General features: G+C 55.7%; 1 protein-coding gene across 1 annotated transcript in view; it reads left to right on the forward strand.

The window, feature by feature from the left end:
• CACNA1E (calcium voltage-gated channel subunit alpha1 E) overlaps positions 1-22,055 on the forward strand; it is a 91,393-nt gene extending 69,338 nt beyond the window's left edge. Inside the window, exons 31-48 of the mRNA XM_083867143.1 lie at positions 127-291; positions 796-906; positions 1,850-1,933; positions 2,016-2,141; positions 2,321-2,386; positions 4,102-4,193; positions 4,314-4,479; positions 4,835-4,962; positions 7,296-7,392; positions 13,063-13,168; positions 14,589-14,696; positions 15,191-15,291; positions 15,548-15,654; positions 16,229-16,337; positions 17,784-17,912; positions 19,314-19,494; positions 19,592-19,782; positions 20,622-22,055. Coding sequence (XP_083723269.1) covers positions 127-291; positions 796-906; positions 1,850-1,933; positions 2,016-2,141; positions 2,321-2,386; positions 4,102-4,193; positions 4,314-4,479; positions 4,835-4,962; positions 7,296-7,392; positions 13,063-13,168; positions 14,589-14,696; positions 15,191-15,291; positions 15,548-15,654; positions 16,229-16,337; positions 17,784-17,912; positions 19,314-19,494; positions 19,592-19,782; positions 20,622-21,161 — 2,607 coding nt within the window. The 3' untranslated portion in view covers positions 21,162-22,055. The remainder of the gene's footprint in view (positions 1-126; positions 292-795; positions 907-1,849; positions 1,934-2,015; positions 2,142-2,320; positions 2,387-4,101; positions 4,194-4,313; positions 4,480-4,834; positions 4,963-7,295; positions 7,393-13,062; positions 13,169-14,588; positions 14,697-15,190; positions 15,292-15,547; positions 15,655-16,228; positions 16,338-17,783; positions 17,913-19,313; positions 19,495-19,591; positions 19,783-20,621) is intronic.
• Positions 22,056-22,742: the final 687 nt, after the last annotated feature.

Genomic DNA, 22,742 nt, shown 5'->3' on the forward strand with positions numbered 1-22,742 from the left:
GACCTCCCTTGCTATTGGAAAGGTGAGAAACCCATGAGCCAGTTGCCTTTTCCAGATCGTGAAGAGAAAGAATTGTGGCAGCCACCCAGGTGTCCATGGGGTGTGATGGGTGTTACTTTGTTGCAGAGGGCCTGCATTGACTTTGCCATCAGCGCCAAGCCCCTGACGCGGTACATGCCCCAGAACAGGCACACCTTCCAGTACCGCGTGTGGCACTTCGTGGTGTCCCCGTCCTTCGAGTACACCATCATGGCCATGATAGCCCTCAACACCGTGGTGCTCATGATGAAGGTGAGCTGGTGGTCACAGTGAGGTTCTCCTCTTTGCTTGGAGCAGTAGGATCCATCAGGATGGGAACAGAGGGTGTTTTGTTTGTAGAGATGCTTTGAGGTAGCGTCTGTTTGGGAATTCCCTTGGCACATCCACGTGAAACAGCACAGGACCCCAACTGGAGGTAGCACCAAGAAGGTTTCTAGAAGAAATGACCCAAATTATTTTGACCTCTTAACTACTGCAGGCAGAGCTGGATTTCCTCTGTTCTCCTTCTTAGAAGAAGAGGCATTCTGTCCTGGGAGAGGGGTGGAGAGAGTAAGGAGGAGATGCTTTTGATGCTCCCAGGGCAAGGAACATGGACCACCACAGGCCTGTCCTGAGGGAGGGGTGAAGAAAGGAAGGAAGGAATTCTTGAGGCAGCTAGGGCAGCAAACCTAGGCCATGTTGGTCTGTGCTGGGACAGTCATCAGCCAAGAGGCTGGCAGGCCCCCTCCTGGCTACTGCTGTCTCTGTTTCCATCAGTACTATTCTGCTCCATACACCTATGAGCTGGCCCTGAAGTACCTGAACATTGCCTTCACCATGGTGTTCTCCTTGGAGTGTGTCCTCAAGATCATCGCTTTTGGCTTCCTGGTGAGTGCCTGCTCCTGTTCTTTACCAGGCTGTTAATTTGGACTTTGGCAGTGCACAGATTACAGAGGGAAGGTATTAATAATGTGAGGTTGCTGCTACTTATTTTGGATCCTGGCCTGAGACCTGCTTTTGGGCTGAAATCTTTTGGCTCTCACTGCACTTCCCAGTGCTGGATGCTGCTGAGGGGAAACCACACTGCTGCTTTAGTTCTTGCCTTGTTCTCTGTGCCCAGACCATGCATGTTCTGTGCTGCTCCTCTGTTAGAGCCCACTGCTGCTGCACATGCTGGTGACTGTGCTCCCTTGTCCCCACAAGTCACAAGGTGCTGGTGCACTTCTGTCCTGGGGCTGTACCAGCTGGACCAGACCTGAGCACCAGTGGGATGTCCCTGATTGATTCACAGTCCTCAAGCTCCCAGTTGCTCATTTGGGATCTGAAACCACAGATTGTTTTTTCTTCAGCTATTCCTTGCTGCTTATGGGAGACAAAGTGCACTATCAGGAGGGTTTCTAGCCACCCTCCTTGCTCCCAGTAGCACCAGTCATAGTCACATTTGGTCTTGTACCAGCTGCTGCACAAATAGCAGGGGCTGAGATGTGTCCAGGTATCTGTGAAGAGGAGGGCAAAGCAGTCTCCTGGCTGTGAGGTCAGTGTGCCAAGCTGTTACAGCCTGGCCTAGGCTGTGGCTACTTTTTCTGCTTCCATTTGCCAGGGTGGTCTTTTGGATGCATGAATCATCTCCCAGGAGAAGGTGCTTGCTGCAGACATGCCCAGGTCTGCCACTGTCTCAGACACAGGATGGTGTTCCGGACTGTGGCTGCATACCAATGGCCTGTGAGGTCTCCACCACTGTCCATGAGCAGCTTTGGCCCATGGCCCAGTGCCCTTCAGACCTGCCATCCCATCCCTGAGCTCAAATCCACATTCCCTCTTTCTTTTGCAGAATTATTTCCGGGACACCTGGAACATCTTTGACTTCATCACGGTCATTGGCAGCATCACGGAGATCATCCTGACGGACACCAAGGTGAAGCAGGGGCTGGGAGCAGCGGGCTGTGGGGTGCTGCTGGGGGCTCCCACCTCCCTCTGACCCTCTCCTCCTCTTCCAGCTGGTGAACACCAGCAGCTTCAACATGAGCTTCCTGAAGCTTTTCCGGGCTGCTCGGCTCATCAAGCTGCTCCGCCAGGGTTACACCATCCGCATCCTGCTCTGGACGTTTGTGCAGTCCTTCAAGGTCAGTCTCGTGTCCCCTGGCCTCTTCCCAGGCCACAGGGATGTGGTGCTGCTCCCAAATACGAGCTGTTCCCAAGGCCTTGTAGGGAGAGATGGATCAGCACAGCTCACCTGTGTGTTTTGTATCCCTTTGGGGCTGGGTCTGTGATATATGAGATGACTCATCTGCTTCTCTTGCAGGCACTCCCCTACGTCTGCCTCCTGATTGCCATGCTTTTCTTCATCTACGCCATCATTGGGATGCAGGTGAGACAGAGGTGTCCGTGCCCCTCTGGCACAGACAGTGACACCAGTGTGTCCCCAGCCTGGCACACAGGAGCGAGCCTTGTGCCTGCCTGTCACTGCTGCACCCAGTCACAGTGCCAGGAAGGTGCTGAGGATGGAACAACTTCTCTGGGAACTGCAGGACCACATGCCCTGGGGAAACTGCCATGGGCTTGTCCAGTCAAGCTCCACAGCTCCCTTCCCAACTGGTACCTTTGGAGATGTGGCCCTGAGGGCTCAGCTGGACATCTGCCATCCATCTTGTCCCTGTAGCTGTGCCACTGATGATCTGTTTGGGTGCTCACACTTAGGGCCCTGCCGTGACCTCCCAGCTGCTGGGGGGTCTCTGCAGAGCAGGGGGAGGTGCCAGCCTGGCAGGCTCCAGCTGCTGAATAAGAGGCACATGAGCTGAACCCCTCAGCCTTGCACGTGCCGCGGGGCTGGCTCGCCCCTGCTGTGACTAAATCCCACGCTGGAGATGTGACAAAGCGTCCTCCACCACGAGCACTGGGGATGTGGAGCTGCCCAAGGAGCTGCTGCAGTACCCAGCACCTGACAGGAGCTGATTTTAGGGTGACAGAAGCCTCTGGCTTGTGCTGTTTAGGATCTTCCATGGCTGTTTTTTGCCACCCTGTCCTACACACCTCGGCACCGGCTCCAGGTGTTCTCCTAAACAGCCGCCATCTGACTCAGCCCCCCTCCCTGCCGGGTGGTAGTATTAGATTTTTATTTTTTTAATTTTTAAATTTTTTTTTAACACCATTGTGAACAAATCCCCAAGCAGTAAAGTCTGTGGGCGTTATTTGAGCAAAATAGCTGGAGGCAGAAAATATTCCACAATTACACATTCCAAAAAACCTGTACAGGGAAAATATACTCTGCAGTTGGTGTATTTTTAGGTTCAGGGAAAGGGGAATAAATATTTAACAGTAATAACAGCACATTTTTCCAATTTGAGGCACTTTACGAATGTTCGGGATGTCTTACCACAGCCTTGGCTGAGGGTTGTTGTTAGAATATTGTCCATAGTTTGATCTTTGTTGCCTCTCTTGGCCCTGGGGATGGTGGAGTCTGTCCCTCCCTCCCTGAGCCCTTCCCCACAATTGCTGTGCCTGACCCCAGCACCACAGACCATTTCTCCACCAAGGGAAAAGCCCCTGGGAGTATCCAGGACTGTGAGTGACCCAGTGCCCACCCAGGGTGGTGGGACTTTGTCCCTGCACCTCCAGGTCGCTGGGTGCCATGTGGTGCTCAGATGACATCGAGGGATGGATGTGGAATGGTTGGACTCAGCTGATCCCAGGCCCTCCATGCTCCTGTTTCCATGGCAGCTCAGCCTCTCGCAGCCTTTGCCACCCACAGCAAATCCCTGCCAAGGAGAGGAGAGTCTCCTTCCCCGATGGCTGCCTGGCACCAGCTCCTTGGCACGCTGGCTGTGCACCAGCCTGTGTTTGCTGGGGTACTTTCCATGCAATCACAGAGTCAGAGAATGCTCTGGGCTGGATGGGACTTTAAAGGCCACTTTGCCCAGCCCCATGGCAGGAACATCTTCAGCTAGATCGGGGTGTTTAGAACCCTGTCCAGCCTGACCTGGAATGTTTTCAAAGATGGGAATGTGAACGTGATGCACCTGCAGCTGCTTCCCTGGCTGACGAGCTCTTACCTGAAGAGCTGAGCCCTCTTCCTCCCTTCTGTAGGTTTTTGGCAATATCAAACTAGATGAGGAAAGCCACATTAACCGGCACAACAACTTCCGCAGCTTCCTGGGCTCCCTCATGCTCCTCTTCAGGTGAGCAGCCGTGGAAAACCTTCCTCTGCATAACAGAGATGTGTTTAATCTGGGCAGGGGGTGGTGAGGTTTCTCCTGGGGGCATCCTGGCTCGTGCTGATGGGGCTGTGTTGGGGACAGGAGTGCCACCGGAGAGGCATGGCAGGAGATCATGCTGTCCTGCCTGGAGGGCAAAGGCTGCGAGCCCGACACCACGGCCACATCCGGGCAGAACGAGAACGAGCGCTGTGGCACTGACCTGGCCTATGTTTACTTTGTGTCCTTCATCTTCTTCTGCTCCTTCCTGGTGAGCTGCCTCCTCTGAGGGCTCTGGGGATCCCCCTTGCCAGCACCCCAGACATCAGGTCATCTTCCATCACCTGCCCACAATCACACTTTCTTCTCTTCTTTCCCTTTGACCTTTGTTGCTTCTCCTGGCCCTGGGGATGGTGGGGTCTGTGCCTCCCTCCCTGAGCCCTTCCCACCCTGTTTGCAGTGCTGTGCCTGACCCCAGCATCACAGACCATTTCTCCACCTGGGGAAGGCTCTTGGGAGCATCCAGCACTGTGACCCAGCTTCTTCTTCCTTCTCTCTCCCTTCCCTTCTCTGCTCCTCCTTTCCCCCTCCTTTCCTTTCTCTCTGCCTTTTCCCCTTTGATTTAGATGCTCAACCTGTTTGTGGCAGTCATCATGGACAACTTTGAGTACCTGACACGGGATTCCTCCATCCTGGGCCCTCACCATCTGGATGAGTTTGTCCGGATCTGGGCAGAGTATGACCGAGCAGCGTGGTATGTAGCCAGCTCATTCTCTGCCAAGCAACCTCTCACAGCTGGTTCTAAAACAGGGTCTCCTGCTGGAATTGCAGTTCTCAGTGATGTCTGGGATAGTCAGGGATGTGCTGCTGTCACCTCTGGTCGCTACAGGGGCAGAAGCTGGTTCTTGCACTGGTTGATGGCACAGGCGTCTTGGCTGATCTTCAGTTTGCCATGGGATATTCATCCTGAGTGCTGGACGTTCCTGCTCTTCCTCTCCAGATCCCTTTCAGCCTCCTTTCCTGTCCCCATGCACCAGCTGGGAGCCTTTTCCCTGAGACTGGCTCCATCCCTTGGTCCCCAGCACCCACAGCTCCTGTTAAGAGCAGGGCTGAGCGGGGCTTGTTCCCACCCCTGGGGATCTGCTGGGCTCCTGCCAAACCACCTGCAGAGGACCTTGTTTGGGGCATGTTTAGGGAGCTGTGTTCTGTGCTGGCCAGCCCACTCACCCCTCTGGAGATGGGAGGGCTTTGGGTCCTGCACTGCTGCCCTTGCTGATGAGGACCTTGGAGAACAGGGCTCCCATTTGGAGGCAGCAGCCTGTTCCCAGCAATGGGATGGGCTCACAGGGTCCATACACACCCTGGGTGGCCAGATTTTGGTGCTGCTGCTGCTGCTGCTGCAGAGGCCTTGCTCTCCACTGCTCCTCCTACTTGGATGGTCCCAAGCATCCCTAGAGCAACAGGGGACCCTTGGCAACTCTGAGAACGTGCTTGCCCTTCACTCAGCCCCAGCACCACTAGGGTGCCTCATGTGGCCCCTTCCAGAGCCCAGGGACTCTTTGGAGCCGTGATCCACCACTGTCAGGGAGCCTGTGCCATCTCAACTCTTGTACCCTGGCAACCCCACACGCTCCTTTAGGAGACTCTGCCTCTGTGTCCTGCCCACAGGAGACCAGCCCCAACTGAGGTGTTTTTTTATGCCCAATATCAGCTCCAAGCAGAGGAAGGAAAGGGTGTGGAGCAGTGAAACAACACCCAGCTGCTCACTGTGGGGTGGCTCTTGGGGAAGAGTTTTTTCACACCAGGCACTTGATCCACTCCCATTGCCCATGATGGTGGCCCTGGTGTCCAGGAGCCACTGTAAAACAAGCCTGAGCTCTCCTGCCCATGCCAGGTGCCCCTCTGATCCCTGAGCGAGCCATGCTTGTAGCCAGTGGTTAGGGGACACTGGAGACAGTGGTGGCAGCCCTGGCCCCTGGTGCCAGGCCAGGAACGGGTGAGTACATCCCAGCAGCTCCCAGCACATCCCGACAGTGCCACCACCATACGGAGCTCTCATGGGGAGAACATCCAGCACTAGGGGGGAGCAGGGATGGGTTTTGTCCAGGTGGTTGGGTTCTGGTTGGTTCTTCAGCAATGGAGAGGGGATGGGAGGAGAGCAAGGAGAGAGGAACCGGAGGAAAGGCGCTGGGTAGGACGGGGACGCCGCTCTTCACCTCCCCGCGTGGTTTCCCTCCAAGCTTGTCCAAGGATGCCCGGGAGGCTGCAGCAGCTGCACCTCAGCACTTCCACCCCACGCTTCCCGGAGGGCTCTGGACTGGAGCAGAGTGGGGAGCTCAGCATCCTGCACCCCCTCCTGCCAGCTCCGTGCCTCGGCTGCTTCCTTGTTTCAGTGGTGCGGGAGGATACGGTGTATCCTGGGATGGCTGCACCGGCTCGGGGCAGACCTGCTTCTGTGGGAGGAAAGGGGTGTGTGTGTGTGTTGGGGAAGGTTTGCTTCTAATAATGTGCACCCTTGGCAGAGCTGGGCTGGTGGTCGGAGCACAGGACTGGACTCGAGAGCCCCAGGTGCCACAGCCAGCAGCTGGTCACATTATCCCTCCCTGTCTCAGGTTCCCCAGATCTTGGAGGCACAAGTGGCTCAGCTGCCGGTCTCTCTGGGACCTCGTGGGTCTCAGAGAACTGGCTGTGTGAGGACAGGGGCTCTGGTGATGTGATGGGGCACAACAACTCCACAGGTTAGAACTCCACCAAGCTGCAGGCTCACCCTGTCTGAAGTCCCAGCCCTCTCCCACCAGGTGCAGGGGTCAGGGGCACGATGAGGAAGGGTCGTGGGATGGTGCCCACCACCAAAACTGGTGAAGATGGGACAGTGTGAGGAGATACGAGCCAACTCTCATAGTGGAAAAGGCAGTAGCTGCTGCTCACAGCTTTCTCCTCCCTGGGTCTGACAGATCCAGAAGGAGAAGAGCTGTGCTCTGCTGGGGGTCTTGCCCCACAGATGGCCCCAGCACCCCCCAATTAAGCTCTCCATCCTCCCCTCCACCCTCTCAGTGTCCTATTAACCCACCTGTGCTTCCTTTGCAGCGGCAGGATCTCGTATAAGGATATGTACAAATTAGTACGGGTGATCTCGCCTCCTCTGGGCCTAGGAGAGAACTGCCCCTACAGGGTGGCGTGCAAGGTTTGCCTCCCAGTCCTCCGCCACAACCTGGCCACGGGACACACCATCCACCCCTCCTTCCCCCGCTCCACTGCCACCGCGCCTCCCCAGGGAACCCTGACGTTGCTTTCCTTCGAGTTTAAAGAGGTCCACTGCCTCCCAGAGCCAGCAGCTGTTCCCCTCCAGGGGAGGCATCAGTGGGGCCAGGGGGGGCTTAGAGCCTCCTGGGGTGGGTTTTGACAAATTGTGCCCCCCAGCCAGCCCCCCGCCCCCGGTTCCAGCGGTGCAGAGAGCCCCGAGGGGTGCCAGGCCAGGTGCCACTGTCCCTGCCCGACTTCTCAAAGCACCTCACAGGGGACAGCAAGGTTTTTGGGAGGGCTTGCTCCTCAGGAGGGAAGGAGGGAGCAAAGGCTGGAGGACGCTGGGGACTTCACTCTTTGTTTTGGGCAGTGAGGGCTGGGGGAGGATGAGGAGGCCAGGGTGACCCCAGGGTGTCCCTGGGGGACGCTGTGCTGTACCCAACAACCCTGCCATCAAGTGTGGCACTTTGGAGGACAAACAACCATGTCTCTGAGGAGCAGGACTCTTATTAGTCTTGCACACAGCTTGCTGGATCTGCCTGGGAGATGGTGACACCAGGGCACACCTCTGGAGCTTGGCAGCTCCTCTCCCTTGAGCTCAGTTCCTGGCTGCTGGCCATGAGTCCAGGGCACTGATTTGGTCTCCTTGTGTCTCCCTGACTTGAAGGTGTTTTTTAAATTTTATTTTGGGGTGACAGTTGAGCAAAATCCTGCACCTGCCTCATTCTCTGAAGTGCCATGACACCTTTGTCTCTGCCCATGGCACAAATGGATGAATCACAGAGCTGGCTCTTCCTTCTGCTTCCCTCACGGCACCCGGGGTGTACAAGGGAACTCAGACAGCCCAGCCCTTGTTCTTGCCCCTCCAGAGGAGGAGGAGGGTTCCTTGCAGCAGCCTGGTGTAGTCACCACATCCTTCTGGAAACATCAGAAAGGCTTTTCTTCCAGCTGACAGCCCTGGGACAGCTCTGTCACCCTCCACAGCTGGACATGGGGACTGTTTTGCCAGAGGGAAAGAAGCACAAAGAAGACAAGGCCCAGATGATTGGTCATCTCATTTAGGAAGATCTATTTAGGAACAGGAGATTTCTTCCAAGAATCTCAGATGGCTCATCTGTTCCAGGAAGGGCTCCTTGGGCTCTTTCCACTCTTCTCTGCTGCTGCATCCCTGTCAAAAGATGGAAGCTTGGCTGAGGACATTTGCTCAGATCCCTGCAGGCAGAAGACACCTTTGGGAGGAGTGGTGAGCCCTTATCAGCAGTGCTCCTCTCTCCTAAGCTGGATCATCTGGGGCTCAGAGGGATACCTGTAATGCTTCCTTGGAGGAGGGAGTCTCAGAGCCATTGGATGACTGTGGATGGGCAGAGCAGTGAAGGTGGATAAACTCAAGCAAGGAGTACTGAGAACAGCTTCTGTTGTCATGTGGGGGAGACCATCCCCATCTCTACCTTGTGTTACCTCAGTCTCCTCCTCTCCGTGCAGAAGATATTTCAAGAACATGAAATTTTCAGGGGTTGCTATTGCCCTGGAACAATTCCCAAATGATGGAAAAAAAGAAAATCCATGTGGTTGTTGCATCTTGCCAGATCCCAAAATGCCAAGTCAGCTTGCACACCTTTCAGTTCAGTGAGCCTGCCCTGCCTGTCAGGTGAATGCTCCAGAGATAATATCCCTGTGGACATCTCCTCTTCCTGAATCTCCTTCCACAGCACTCCTGGTGCTCCCTTCCTAACAGCCTGTGTGGCACAGTGCTTATCTCCTAACCACAGGACAGATGTCCTGCCTCCCACATTTCCTCCTCTGCCATTCGCAGGCTTCTCTCTGGGCCAAGCCATTCATCCCTGGTGGTTTGACAGGCCACCCTGTGCTGTAGCTGTGGGTCACACCTCTGTCCAGACATGGATAGATGGGTCACATCCCCCATCCCAGACCTGCCCGTGCTTGGACCAGCTCTTGGGAGTCATCCTGCTCACATGGATGTCATTCCACGTGCCTGCCTGTGCTTCGCTCTGTAGGGAAGTGGTGTCTGGGCACAGCTGTGCTGCTCAGAAAGCTCCAAGATCTCTGCTCTGAGGAGCAGCAAAGTGTGCAGTTCTCATGTGATCCATCTTGGTCACTGATGCAAAGTCTTCCTTTCATGGACTCCATTCCTCCTTTATTGTGTGGAGAATCTCAGTAGGAAAGGCAGTGCCTGTTTTGTGCTGGGTTCCCCAAAATTCCCCCTGCCAGGAAGGATGGAAGATCGCTGTCTTGCTTCCTTTTTTGCACTGAATTCATGCATGAAAATTTTAGTCATCTCACCCTGAGCTGGTGCAGATCCAGTTCTGCCAATATCCTGGATATTTCCTCTTGATCTTCCTGCTTATCATTCTCCAGTGTTGTTATCAATCTTTTGGGTGCAACTGGCCCAGCACATTCTGCGCCTGCACCCCAAACAGCTCCTGTCACCAGTTCTGTTCACATCTGAAATGTCAGGGCTTATCTTTGTAGGAGCCTTTTTGACCAGGAGGCTGCTTCCAAACCCTGAGGAGAGGAGATCCCCTTTCCAGGCTGCTCTGAGCACATTCTAAGGAAGAAGCCAAGATCCCATGGGGATGCTTAATTTTTTGGCTGTGCCCTCTCTCACAGGGATGGGCCTGTGTCCAGCAGTGAGGGTCCATGCCTTTGATGTCACGAGGTTGCCCTGGGCACATTGACCATCCTGAACCTTGCAGTGCAGGCTGGCACCAGGGGAAGAAGAGGTGACCAAGCCCAGGATCCTTGGGAGATGTGGACGTGCAGAGAGAGGGAGACACGGCCCAGCTAGCCCAGCCTGGCAGAGGGCAGCCCCGGGTGGCCCGTTTTTGGTGGCATTCTTTGCTCAGCAATCCCAGGCCAGGTCCTTACGGAGCAGAGGAGAGCAAGGGGAGGAGGGGGGTCCCGCCCTAACTCGCTCCTGTGGGAAACCAAATGAACCCCAAATGTTGGAAGGCCCAAACAGCTGCCTCTGCTGAGACTCTTTAAACTCCAACCTGGTGGAACTTGCAGCCGCATGTGGGAGAGAGCCAGGGCGGGAGCATGGCATGCCCAACTTTTCCTCCCGGTTTTTTTTTTCCAGCCAATTCAGCATGCCTTTTGCACTGGTGCATGGTGGGAAAGTGGTCCATCCGCAGAGCCAGACGGAAGCAACTGGGCATCTTCCTTTGACAAGTGACCCTGGCCCACTGCCTTCTATGCAAGATGCTGCCTCCCAATTGCATAGAGCCCCACGAGCTGGGGATACACAGCCTTTGGCTATGGGTTAGGTGGCCATGCCAAGCCATACCAGGCGGTCCCCCCGGGAGGGAAGACGCTCCGGAGGCCACAGAGCACCGTGGTGCAAACCACCCTTATCTCAAATAACCCATGGCTCGAGTGCCGTGTATCTGATTTATACCACTCGCACACAGCCCTGGAAACCTGTGGGACGAGGTGGGGGCTGCTGGAGGGCTTTAGTAGAGGGGTTGATACCAGAGGAGTCGTCCCAGGCTGGTAGTGAGACAGGCGCTTGAGGCCAGCAGCAGAGAGGAGAGGGGTGAGTTGCTTTCTGCCAGCATTCCTGGGTCTGTGTGAGCAGTGCTATAAATCCACATCAGGACAGTCTCTCATGTATGATTTGCCTTGATTAACGGGTTTCCTGTTCTTTTCCTGTTTGTCCGTTTGTTTTTTGTTTTGTTTTTTGTTTTTTTTTTTCTCTCCTGTTTTTCCTGTACTATTTTCCGTTTGTACGTTTTTCCGCTCTCCGGGAATGCCTCCTCTCTCTGCATCTCCCTCCCTCCCCTTCCCCCCTCCATGAGCAGTGGCCGAATCCATTACACTGAGATGTATGAAATGCTGACTCTTATGTCACCACCGCTAGGCCTCGGCAAGAGATGTCCTTCCAAAGTGGCCTATAAGGTAGATCAACCCTTCCTTCTCCGGGGGTTAGAGCCGAGCAGGAGCCGGGGCACCTGTGGGAGGTGGGACCGGGGAACACGGGGACTTGTTGGGGTGTCCAGTGTGAGTTTGGCTCACTCCTGGGGAGCCAAATCCTGTGGGCTCAGTCTTGACCTTGTAGGCTCTTGTGCCCAGCAGAGCCCTGGCCACGCTGGCTGGTCTCTGCCGCCCACGCGCGTGACACTGCCATGGTCACTCGCAGCTGGCTCCGAGGGGAAAAGGAGGGGCAGGATCAGCAGCACTGTGGAAGTGGGAGGAATGGAGGAGGTGAGGAGCAACCCAACTGTAGCACAGTTAGGAGAGTGAGGTGTCCTTGGGAGTTCATCCCCAAGGGCTTGGAACCATCCTGATCCCAGCCGGTGCAGAAGCCCGTGGAGATGGGAAGCAGGTGGGCAGTGGGGACACATCCCAAATCCCATAGGAGCAGGCCTGGTGTGTGTGTGAGGAGCCAGGACCATCAGCAGGGGGCTATCCCAGGGATGGCTTGTGCAAGGCAAAGCCAGCGGCCTTCCAAAGGCAGCTCTGAGTTGTCCCACCCACAGGGGTGGCTGTCAGTCAGGTCCCGGCAGCGTAGGCATGGATCAGGAGTGTGGGAAACCATGGAGGATGTGCTGTGGGAGCTGCGTGGATTTCTGAGGGCAGCAGCTGCCAGGACAGGACCCAGAGCTACAGGAGGATCTGTTGTCCAGGAGGAAATTAGGGTTTTTCTTGGCCTTTTTAGCAGGGCTAGCACAAAGGGATTCCTGCACACCTCCAAACATGCTTCCAGCCTCTCCGGCTCTCATGTGTTTGCTCATACAAGCACACATCCACCATCACACTTTTCCAAGGGGAAAAAGGGAGGCTTGAAAGCAGGGGAAGGACGGTGAAAGGTATTCACAAAGCAAAATATACTCTCTGGAAAGGTGGATCTGGTCACTTCGGTTTGCACCCCGCCTGCCCAGGGTGGGGAAGGAGCATGGCGTGTCTAACCTGCCTTGGTTGCCCTTTTCTCTTTCCTTCTGCACTTTTTCCACCCTCTCCTTCCTTTCCCTTCCCCACCCATGGATAATTTGGACCCCCCCTGCATGTGCTGGCAAACTTCATCTCTGAAAGACGCAAAAAGGGAGTGCCAGGATGTAGCATGCTAGAGGAATCCAGCCGATCTGAAGTCCCTGAGGGTTAGGGACCCTCCTCTCCCCTGCCCCAGGCGGGAAGGGTTGAGAGCTGGAAAGCCAAACCACCCGGGAACGGAAACCTGAGCCCGTCTCCCCTTCCCGCACATCCCCCATGCCCGCATCCCTGATGGAGCAGGTGTGTCTTCCCAAAAGTGCCAGGGGGTGCTGTGGCAGCCGTGGGGAAGGGGGCTCAGGGGCCGTTCCTGGGGGTGCAGGAGGAGCCCTGGAAGGCAGTGAGCCGGTGTCCTGGGGTGGAAGGAGCCAGGGAGGGGGGGGCCGGTGGGGTGATCCTTGCCCTTCTTTTTTGGCTGTGCTGTTTTGACACTCTTTGTTGCTTTTTATTTTTTTATTTTATTTTATTTATTTTCTTTTTTTTTTAATTTTGATTATTTCTTTTCCCCCCCTTTTTTGTTTAATGTTTAATTTCTTTTCCTCCAGCCTGGTCAATGTGTTTTTCGATATTGTTTTCCGTCCGCTGTTTTCTTCTCTCTCTTGCGCAGAGACTGGTGCTGATGAACATGCCTGTGGCCGAGGACATGACCGTCCACTTCACCTCCACCCTCATGGCCCTGATCCGCACGGCCCTGGACATCAAAATTGCCAAAGGTAAAGGCTGTGGCAGGGAGGGGATGCAGCCAGCAGGGTTGCAGAGTGGCCATCATCCTTCTGTAGAACCCCAGGATGGCTGGTGTTGGAAAGAGCCTTAAAGATCATCCTGTTCCACCCCTCTCCCATGGGTCTCTCCTCTTCCATCACCCATCCAGCCATGAACACTTCCAGGGATGGGGCATCCACAGCTTCTCTGGGCAATCTGCTCCAGGGCCTCACCGCCTTCTCAATTTTTTCCTAATATCCAATCTCAACTTACCCTCACTCAGCTTAAAATCATTCTTCCTTGTCCTATCACCCTGCAAAAAGTCCCTTTCTCTTTGGCTGGGCTGAGGACCTCACAGCTAATTTGGGATTGGCTGCCCGGAGCCTGGATGCACATGGATGGGAGCAAGCACCTTGAAAAGGCAAATTTCTGCCACTTTTTTTTTTTTTTTTTTTTTTTTTTTTTTTTTTTTTTAATCTATTTCTTTTAGGGAAGAGGTAGAGAATTCTTCACCAGAAGCTGTTTCTAGAGATAAGAGACAGCTTGATGTCCACTGTATAATGGAGGGGAGAGAGAGAATTCCCCTTCCTCCCCATGTAAAAAGCCAAACCTGGGATGAAAATATGTGCTTGGCTTCTTCCTTAGGCTGTGGGGAAAAGAAACCTCTCTCAGGGAAGATAAATGTTCAGAGCAGGAAAACCTGCTTTGTTGTTGCTGCTGGAAAGGCTGTGATTCATCAGATCAAAAACTTCCTGCAGAAACGTGGCATTTTCAATAAAACATCCCCTAGGAACAGCTCAGCTATTGGAAGAAAACCCAACCCAGGGCAAGATACCATCCAAAGCCCAGTGCTCAGGCAACAACAGTGGGTTTAAGCCCCTCTAGACAAAGCAGAGATTTGAACCTGGATCTCCTACAGTTCACCCAAATTGCCCTGTGCCTTAGTGACTCTCAAGGGGCACCTTGACAGCTTCTGATGATCCTGGGGCTTCCTAAGCTAGGCAAAGCCCTGTCCAGAGAGCTCTGCTCTCCGTGCACAGCCTCGCCGAGCATTTCAGGGTTTGCCAAGCGGGGCTGCTCTTCCACCAGCACATGATCTGCTCACCAGCAAAAAGAAAGTGGGGCAGCAGCAGGTGTGTGTGGGCAGGAGTGGGATTGGAGCTGCAGAGACGGACCCAAGGCAAGCTTGAAGGTGGCAGCTTTGAGTGGGAGGGCAGGGGATGGGGAGATGGAGGCACATATGGAAGGGATGGTAGGAAAGTTTCCCTGTGGGAACAGGAGACCAGGCTGGCTGATGCAAGATGGCCCTCCCAGCCCAGAGAGATGGAGGCTGAGATGGAACCTCACTTCAGGATGGGAAAGGGGGGTTGGTTAGACCCTGGTGCTCAGGGTTTGATGTGTTTGGGCCATTTTTGCTCCCTGCTGTTGAAGGTGGTGCAGATTGGCAGCAGTTGGACTCTGAGCTTCAAAAGGAGATCCTGACCATTTGGCCTCACCTGTCCCAGAAGATGCTTGACCTGTTGGTACCCATGCCAAAAAGTGAGTCTCTGGGGGGGCTGTCATGGCTTTCCAATCCCCCTTATCCTCACAGCAACTTCTTCCCAAGGGGATATGGGACTGGCCAGATCCGTCCCCAGCTCAGGGAGAAGTGGTCAAAGGGTTTGTTCTGCCTTGTTCTTGTTCTGCCTTGTTCTGCTTGGGACCCTCTGGAAAACCCCCCAGCTTGCAGGGATCTACTCCTGCCAAAGCCACAGTCTCCTGTACATCTTCTCTGGAGCACAGCAGGGAGAGAGGCTGGGCACACCTGATGATAGGACAAGGATATGTGCGTTGGTGGCTTAGGATGATGATTTCAAGCCATCTTCACCTATTTTATCTCTGTTGGAGAGTGTCTAGGTGCTCAGCACTCTCTCCTTTGGAATGGTGAGACATGATTGAGGGTCACCAGGGTATCCCAGAGCAGGGCAAGACCCGCACTGGTGCCTTCTCTTACAACACAAGTGACCCCATTTTGTTCCCTCTCATGCACCCAGCCTCTGACCTGACTGTTGGGAAAATATATGCAGCCATGATGATCATGGATTACTACAAGCAGAGCAAGGCGAAGAAGCAGCGGCAGCAGCTGGAGGAGCAGGTGAGGCTCAGCCAGGGCAGCATGGGCATGTTCAGATCACCCTCTCTGCCTCTCACCACCTCCCAACCCAAACATGCAGCCAGCTGGGATGAAAACAGTGGTGCAGGTTGGGGTTTGGGGTCTGTGATCATCCTCAGTCCCTGAGGGGGACATGAACACAGTGTCCTCTTTCAGAATGGTGGGAGCCTGGCTGGGGAAGCACTGGATGTTCATCTACGTTTCCTACAGGCTCAGTTTCTCCCTTTCTCCAATGCAGAAGAATGCCCCCATGTTCCAGCGCATGGAGCCGTCCTCTCTGCCCCAGGAAATCATCTCCAACGCCAAGGCTCTGCCATACCTCCAGCAGGACACCCTCTCGGGCCTGTGAGTACTGCCTGTCACTTTTCTGTTCCTGCAGCCCTTGTTTCCTTCTTGGAGCTGGCCCTGGGCTGCAGAGAGGGTTAAATTGCTGCTGGGAGTAGGGAAAAATCTCCTGGCACAAAGCTTTTGCAGGATTCCAGGTACCTGGTGTGTGTAAGCATCACCAGCAGTGGCCAAGGTAGCAAAAGGGGATGGACAGGGGTATGTGGGTGCTCTTCCTGCAGGATCATCCTGGCACTCTTCACCTAGGGGTGAAGTTGGACCCCAGGAGCTGTTGAGCAGTGCAGGGTCAGAGGTGGATTCCAGCACCCTGGCTGGTGGGAATGAGGTGATGAGGGTTTCTGTCACTGCTCCTGGGATGTCCCACTGCTGTTGCAGGACTCGGGACACTGGTGTCCTCCCTGCCTTGGGGCACCACTTCAGCTCTCCAGAGAACATGATGCTTGTCTCAAACGTGGGGTCTCAACAGCATGGGGGGTCAGGCATGGGGGTGCCCAGCTCTGAGGTGATGGAGAGGTGATCCCAGGGATGACAGCCCCCGGCTCGTGGCCTCCCTGAATCTGGACTGTGTTTGCAGGAGCAGCCGAGGCGGGTTTTCCTCGTTGAGCCCGCTCTCGCCACAGGAGATCTTCCAGTTGGCGTGCATGGATCCAGCCCAGGAGCAGTACCAGGAGCACCAGTCTCTGGTAAAGTCATGCACTGCTCCTCTGCAGGCCCAACACGGATGATGGTGGGCACGGGGAGGTGTGGGGAGCCAGCACAGCACAGGGATGGCAGCTGCTGGGTCATGCACAGATCCAAAACAGGACAAATATCCCTGGATGTTTGTCCTGCTGGGGCTCTGCCTCTTGCCTCTGGCACTGGGGACATAGAGCAGCCATCCCTGGACCTGCCCTGATCTGTGGGGCCAGGCAGCACAAGTGCTTTTGGGGGGAGAGCCATGACCAATGTCCTGCAGTAAAATATCCTTCTCTCCACAGGCTATTTTTGCCACTGAGCACTCATGTCAGTGGGTTACCCCGTGCTGAGTGATGGTATCTGATGTTTTCGGATTCGTGTCCATTTTGTTGTCAGTGGTGGTGTCCCCAGTCCCCCAGCCAAGCTGTCTCCAGCAGGAGTGGCTCTCTCTGGCCTCACACACGTGCTGGCCTGTCTATGTGTGTGTGTGTATATATATATATATATCACCTATTTATATATATCACACATCTATATATATCACACATCTCTATATCTCCATGTCTGCGTGTGCATTCCTGCACCACCCGACACAGTGTTGTCCCCAGCCCAGTCCATGTCCCCAAGGGTCTGTAGCTCTGTGTCACCCTGTGTATGACACAGGCAGGTGTCCTCTGCCTCAGGGCCACCCCAGCCACGTGGAGAGCTGGCAGGTGAGACCCCCTCCTGCCCCCACAGAGTCACCTTTTAGTGACCTCCAGGGTCACTCTGTGCCCATCTCCTCGACACCGTGAATGAACACGAACATCCACAGCATCCCCTAAAAAACAGGAATTAACAATAGAGTGTAAGTGCTATGGGCAGTGTGTGCTCTTTTGAAAGGGGTGTGGCCAGGAAGTTTTTGAAGCAGGGTCAGAGACAAAATCCCATCCAGTTGTGCCCTCCTGGCAAAAGAAGGAGTTAAACCCTGGGCAATCAGGGTGTTCCCAGAGCCAGGCAGGGTTTCCACTGTTGTTGTAGAGGTGCAAGGGCAGCTGGCCATCAGGCCACATCAGGGCTCACCTGGGGACTGTGAACTGGAGAGTATTTTTCAGTGGCAATGTGATGAATTCTAATGGCTTAGACTCCGTTTTTCATCAAATCATCAAATAGTTCGGGTTGGAAGAGACCTTTTAAAGCTCATTTAGTTCCAACCCTCCTGCCTTGGGCAGGAACATCTTCAACCAGATCAGGCTGCTCAGAGCCCCATCCAACCTGGCCTTGGAGACTTCCAGGGAGGGAGAATCCACCACCTCTCTGGGCAACCTGTGCCAGTGTTTTACCACCTTGTTTTGGCCAACTTAAGTCCTGTCCCTGGCTGAGCAAGCAGGGCTGTCCCTTGCCAAGAAGGCCGAAGCAGCACGCTGCCCTGTTCCAAGCCCATCCCAAGAGCTTGGCTGTGTGTTTATTTCCAGGAGCCAGAGGTTAGGGAGTTTCAAAGAGTGCAGCCCTCTAACCGTGGCAGCTACCTTCCCGTGGACACTCAGGACCACGCTGTCTCTGGGAGGGCCTCCTCCATGCCTCGTCTCACTGTGGATCCCCAGGTAAAACCAAGCAAAGCCCCCACAGCTGCCGGGTCTGATCAAAGCCTGCCAGATAAAAGCCTGCTGGGGCTTCTCTCTGTGCTGAGCCCAAGCACCCTGATATTGGAGCTTCCCCCCTTCTTTGGGTGCTGCACAAGTAGGAGGGCTGCTGTTGCCCTACAAGGGGGACACTGGCAGCGGAGAGCAGTCTGGGGGATCCATCTCCTGGCTCATGGGGGAGGTTCAGGACTACGCTGGGAGGCAGCAGGTTTTCCTCACAGTGGGACGCCCCCTCCTTTCCTCCAGCCCTGGGCACTGGCTGAGGTTTGAGGAGCCCCAGCCCGGCTGTCAGATGACCACAGGTGATGAAATGCCTTTTCTCTGTCCTTTCCCATTGTCCCAACACATGCACCTCTCTGTCTGTCCAGGGGAACCCAGGCCACATTTCACCTCCTCATCTGTCTGCCTGGTTTCTCTCTGTTGTTCTGTCCTGTGCTCAGCCTCCCCCAAGATGCAGATGTTTTCTGGGGTTTGGTGTTGCTGTGAAGTCTCTGGGTCTGCTTTCTCGCCTTGGTGCAGGCACCAGGTCCTGGTGTGGCACTTTGTGGGGGGTGTGAAGACAAAGGGAAGTTGTGTCTCATGGGCTTTCAGCAGCAAAGGAGATGACCAGAAGGCGGGGATGGGAGCAGGAAAGGTGAGAGGAGATGAAGAGCAGCCTGAGGCTGCAGTGGCAAAGAGCTGCTAGAATTAAGCAAAGGAAGTATGGAAGGAGGTGATGTTTTCCCCATAGCATATGGAAACACAGGGTGTAATGAGGGGAGAAAGTAGGAAGGAGAAGCATGGGAGGGAGAAAGAAAAGAAAAGGGAAGATAAAACAACAGCATGAGTGGGGAGATAAGGAATGAGTGCAGGGGAAAGGGATGTGGGAATAAAGGAAAAGCAGGGAGGCGTGTGGAAAAGTGGTGGCAGCTGGAAAAACGAACACAGAGCAAGGGGCACTGGGGGCCCCCTCTCTGCCAACAGTCATTTCAATGATTTCTCCTCCTGACCCTGGAGGGGAGGGATGCTGGGGAGGCAGCCTGGGGGGCAATCTGGTCTAGTACCCCCCATGTCCCCACATACAGCGGGAGGTGCTGCTGCTCTCCCCCCAGCCCCTGGATCCACTGCCTGTGCTTGTGCAGCACAGCTCCAGCTGCCTGGGGAAGGGGAGCACACGAGCTCCAAGGCTGAACCCCCGCTTTCCTCCTGCCTCTGACTTGTGCACAGATTATCTGGGGGGCTTTTCTCAGGCTGGCTGCCCCTGACCCCAAATTTCCTTATCCCACAGGGTGGCCATCCCCGTGGTGGGGTCAACTGGTCATTCCTGACACCCAGCCCTGCCTGGCACTAACGCTGTCCCCGGCTGGCCGGGGTTGCTTGCAGGTGGTGACAGACACCAGCTCCATGAGGAGATCGTTCTCCACCATCCGGGACAAGCGGCCCAACAGCTCCTGGCTGGATGAGTTCTCCATGGAGCGCAGCAGCGACAACACCTACAAGTCCCGCCGGCGCAGCTACCACTCCTCACTCCAGCTGTCTGCCCGGCGCCTCAACGCTGACTCGGGTGAGCACAAAATATCCCCCAGGAACCCTCCAGGGGAGTGTTCCTTGCTGCTGCAGAGGGGCTGCAGAGGGTGGGGGCTGACGTGAGTGTCCTGCAGGCCACCGGTCCGAGGGGCACCGCTCGGGCAGGGAGCGGGGCCGATCCAAAGAGCGCAAGCACCTGCTGTCCCCGGACATCTCCCGCTGCAACTCCGAGGAGAGGAGTCCCCAGGCACAGGAGGAGTCGCCAGAGCGGCGGCGCGAGTCCCGGTCACCCAGCGAGGGCAGGTCACAGACACCTAGCAGGCAGGTGGGTGACACAGGTCCCTTCCCAAGCATAAAGCATGGAAAAAGCTCCTTGCCAAAACCAGGGAAGATGAGCCCCAGTTTTGGGAGCTCCGAACTGTCTCGTCTCCTGGTGGTGGCATCTCTGTGTCCCCTGTGCTGAGCAGGTTGGGGCTGCTTGGGCACCCTGCAGAGTGTTTGAGGACAGGGTTGGATCCCATGCTGATCCTCTTGCTGCCAAGGTCAAGGTGTCCCACCTACACAAACCTGGAGGTGCCAGTTCTTGGGTGAGCTTGAAGCCACCCATGGAGGTGCCACCCATGGAGGTGCCACCCATGGAGAGCAGCAGACGGTGAGCCGTCAGCTCTTCCTACAGAGGGTTTGGGGCTGCTTTTTAGTTTTGACCACCAAGAGCACGGAATCATAGAACATCCTGAGTTGGAACAGAGCACAAGGATCATCGAGTCCAACCCTTGTCCCTGAACAAGAGTTCAGCCCCAAGAATTCCCACCATGTGCCCAAGAGCACATTGTCCGAATGCATCTTGAGCTCTGTTGGTCTCGGTGCTGTGACCACTTCCCTGGGGAGCACTTTTCCTCTGGGTGAAGCACTTTTCCCTAATATCCAACCTAAATGTCCCCTGACACAGCTTCACGCTGTCCCCTTGGGTCCTGTCACTGGGCACCGCAGAGATGAGCGCCTGCCCGTGTGCTTCCCTTTGTGGGGCAGCTGCAGACCACGATGAGCTCTGCTGTCAGCGGGGCAGACGAGGGGCAGAATCACCCTTTAAGGCAGGCGATTGCTGGGGGTGGGGAGGGTGTGTGGCGCTGCCCGCATTCCCCAGCGTGTCCCGGTGCGTTGCAGGGCATGGGCTCCCTGAGCGAAAGCTCCATCCCCTCCATCTCGGACACCAGCACGCCCCGGCGGGGCCGCCGCCAGCTGCCGCCGGTGCCGCCCAAGCCGCGTCCCCTCCTGTCCTACGCCTCCATGCTGCGGCACGCCGGGGACGCCTCTCCTCCCGCCGACGAGAGCGAGGGCGGCTCGCCGCTGCTCTCCTCCGCCCTGGATCCCAGCGCGGCCGGCCCGGCCGAGTCTTCCAGCTCCCCGGCGGGGAAGCAGAGCCGGCAGTCCACGCCGCAGCGCTACATCTCCGAGCCCTACCTGGCGCTGCACGACGACTCGCACGCTTCAGACTGCGGTGAGGAGGAGACGCTCACCTTCGAGGCGGCCGTGGCCACCAGCCTGGGCCGCTCCAACACCATCGGCTCGGCGCCGCCGCTGCGGCACAGCTGGCAGATGCCCAACGGGCACTACCGGCGGCGGCGGCGGGGGGCGGCGCAGGGCGTCATGTGCGGGGCCAGCATCGACGTGCTCAGCGACACCGAGGAAGACGACAAGTGCTAGAAGCTGCCACCCCCCGCGCCCGCAAAACCCGCCACCCGACCCCACCTCGGCTGCCCCCTCGCCCCGCCCTTCTCCAATGCATGCTCTTCGCCACGCCTGGGAATGAAACTTTAAAAAAAAAAAACAAAAAACAACAAAAAACGAAACCAAACGCAGGGGGAGAAAGAGGAAAAAAAGTCAATATAAACAAACAAACAAATCCCAAACCGACCGGAACGGAGGGAAAAAAAAAAAAAACAAACCCAAAAAACCCCCACCCAAGGATTTAAAAAAAAAAAAAAAAAAGGAAACGAGGAAAAAAAAAAGTCTTTGTGCAAAAAAAAATTAAAATCTGTCGACTTTCATTTATTACTATCACTTTTTTTTCTGCACAGAGAAGCATTTGATGGGGGCAGAGCAGCCCGGCCGGGCTCGTGTGCTGGGGACAAGGGACAGCCCCCCCGGCCACAGCCCCGCTCCTGCCCCAAGAGGGGTCCCCGGGAAGGCTCATCCCGGTGGTTTTTTGCTCCCTATGGCCGGAGAGTCCCGGCAAAGGGATGCAAAGGACCCCCTTGGCTCTGTCGCTTGGGCTTGTGCTGCTGTGGCTTTGAATTTCCCTCCCTGAGGGTCTCAAGCTGCCTGGAGAAGGGGCAAGGTGCGATGGTGGGGTGCACCCAGACAGACCAGAGCAGCTCTGGCTGCCAGAGGGGGCAAAACTGGTTTGTGCTGGGGGCTGGGGGGGCTCAGTGCTGCCAAATGTATCCTGTCTCCCACTGACATATATTTATTTATATACGGAGAACTCTAGGTGTGCCTGTGTGTGTATATACGGGGTGTGTGTGTATATATAATTTATATGCTGTATATATAAAGATATACACATACATAGATTTGTTTTAATCACCTGACAATGCTGGGGAGCCCCCTGGGGCTCCTGCTGCCTGCACCCCTGCTTTGGTGGGGGCAGGACTGAGCCTCCCCGGGGGGCTGCTGTACAGAGCATTGGGATTGTCACCTTGCTCCCTCTCCCAAGCGTTTCCAGCAGTGGGAATTGCATTTTCGCTGATAGAGATGGCTGTGGCGAGGGCTCCTTGGGCAGCTCAGTGCCTGCAGGAGTGGGATACCCAAGGGATGAGGATAGGGCTGTCCCTGAGAGCATGGCTGGCTTGGCAGCAGCAGTGCCAAGGGGGTGATGGCAAACCTCTCAGAGGCCTCTTTGCTTGTTTTCCCAGGGAAAGAAGATTATCCATGTCCGCAGGGGAGTGAAGATGTTGTGAGTGCAGGATGTACCTTAAGATCTGTCCTCCGGGCAGAGGCATCCGGCTTTGGCACCAGCCCTGCCTCAGTTTCCCCTGCAGCCATGGCCTCTGGCCTCTCCTGGGGCCTGGCACCCCTTTGGAGAGGGGCTGCTGTGGGGGGCTGGGTGTGCCAACCCTGTTGGGGGAGCAGGTGGGTGTCCAAGAGTTGGGGGGACTTTGGGAAGGAGCATTGTCCGGGGGGGGAGCAGGGTGGGTCAGCCCTCCTGCAAACACTGAAAATGCAGAGCAGGGCCCCCTTCCAGTGCTAATCATTAATTAATCTGGTAATTATGTGCTGTCAGCT

Source organism: Zosterops lateralis (genome assembly GCF_965231275.1).
Source record: "Zosterops lateralis genome assembly, chromosome: 9".
Lineage (NCBI taxonomy): Eukaryota > Metazoa > Chordata > Aves > Passeriformes > Zosteropidae > Zosterops > Zosterops lateralis.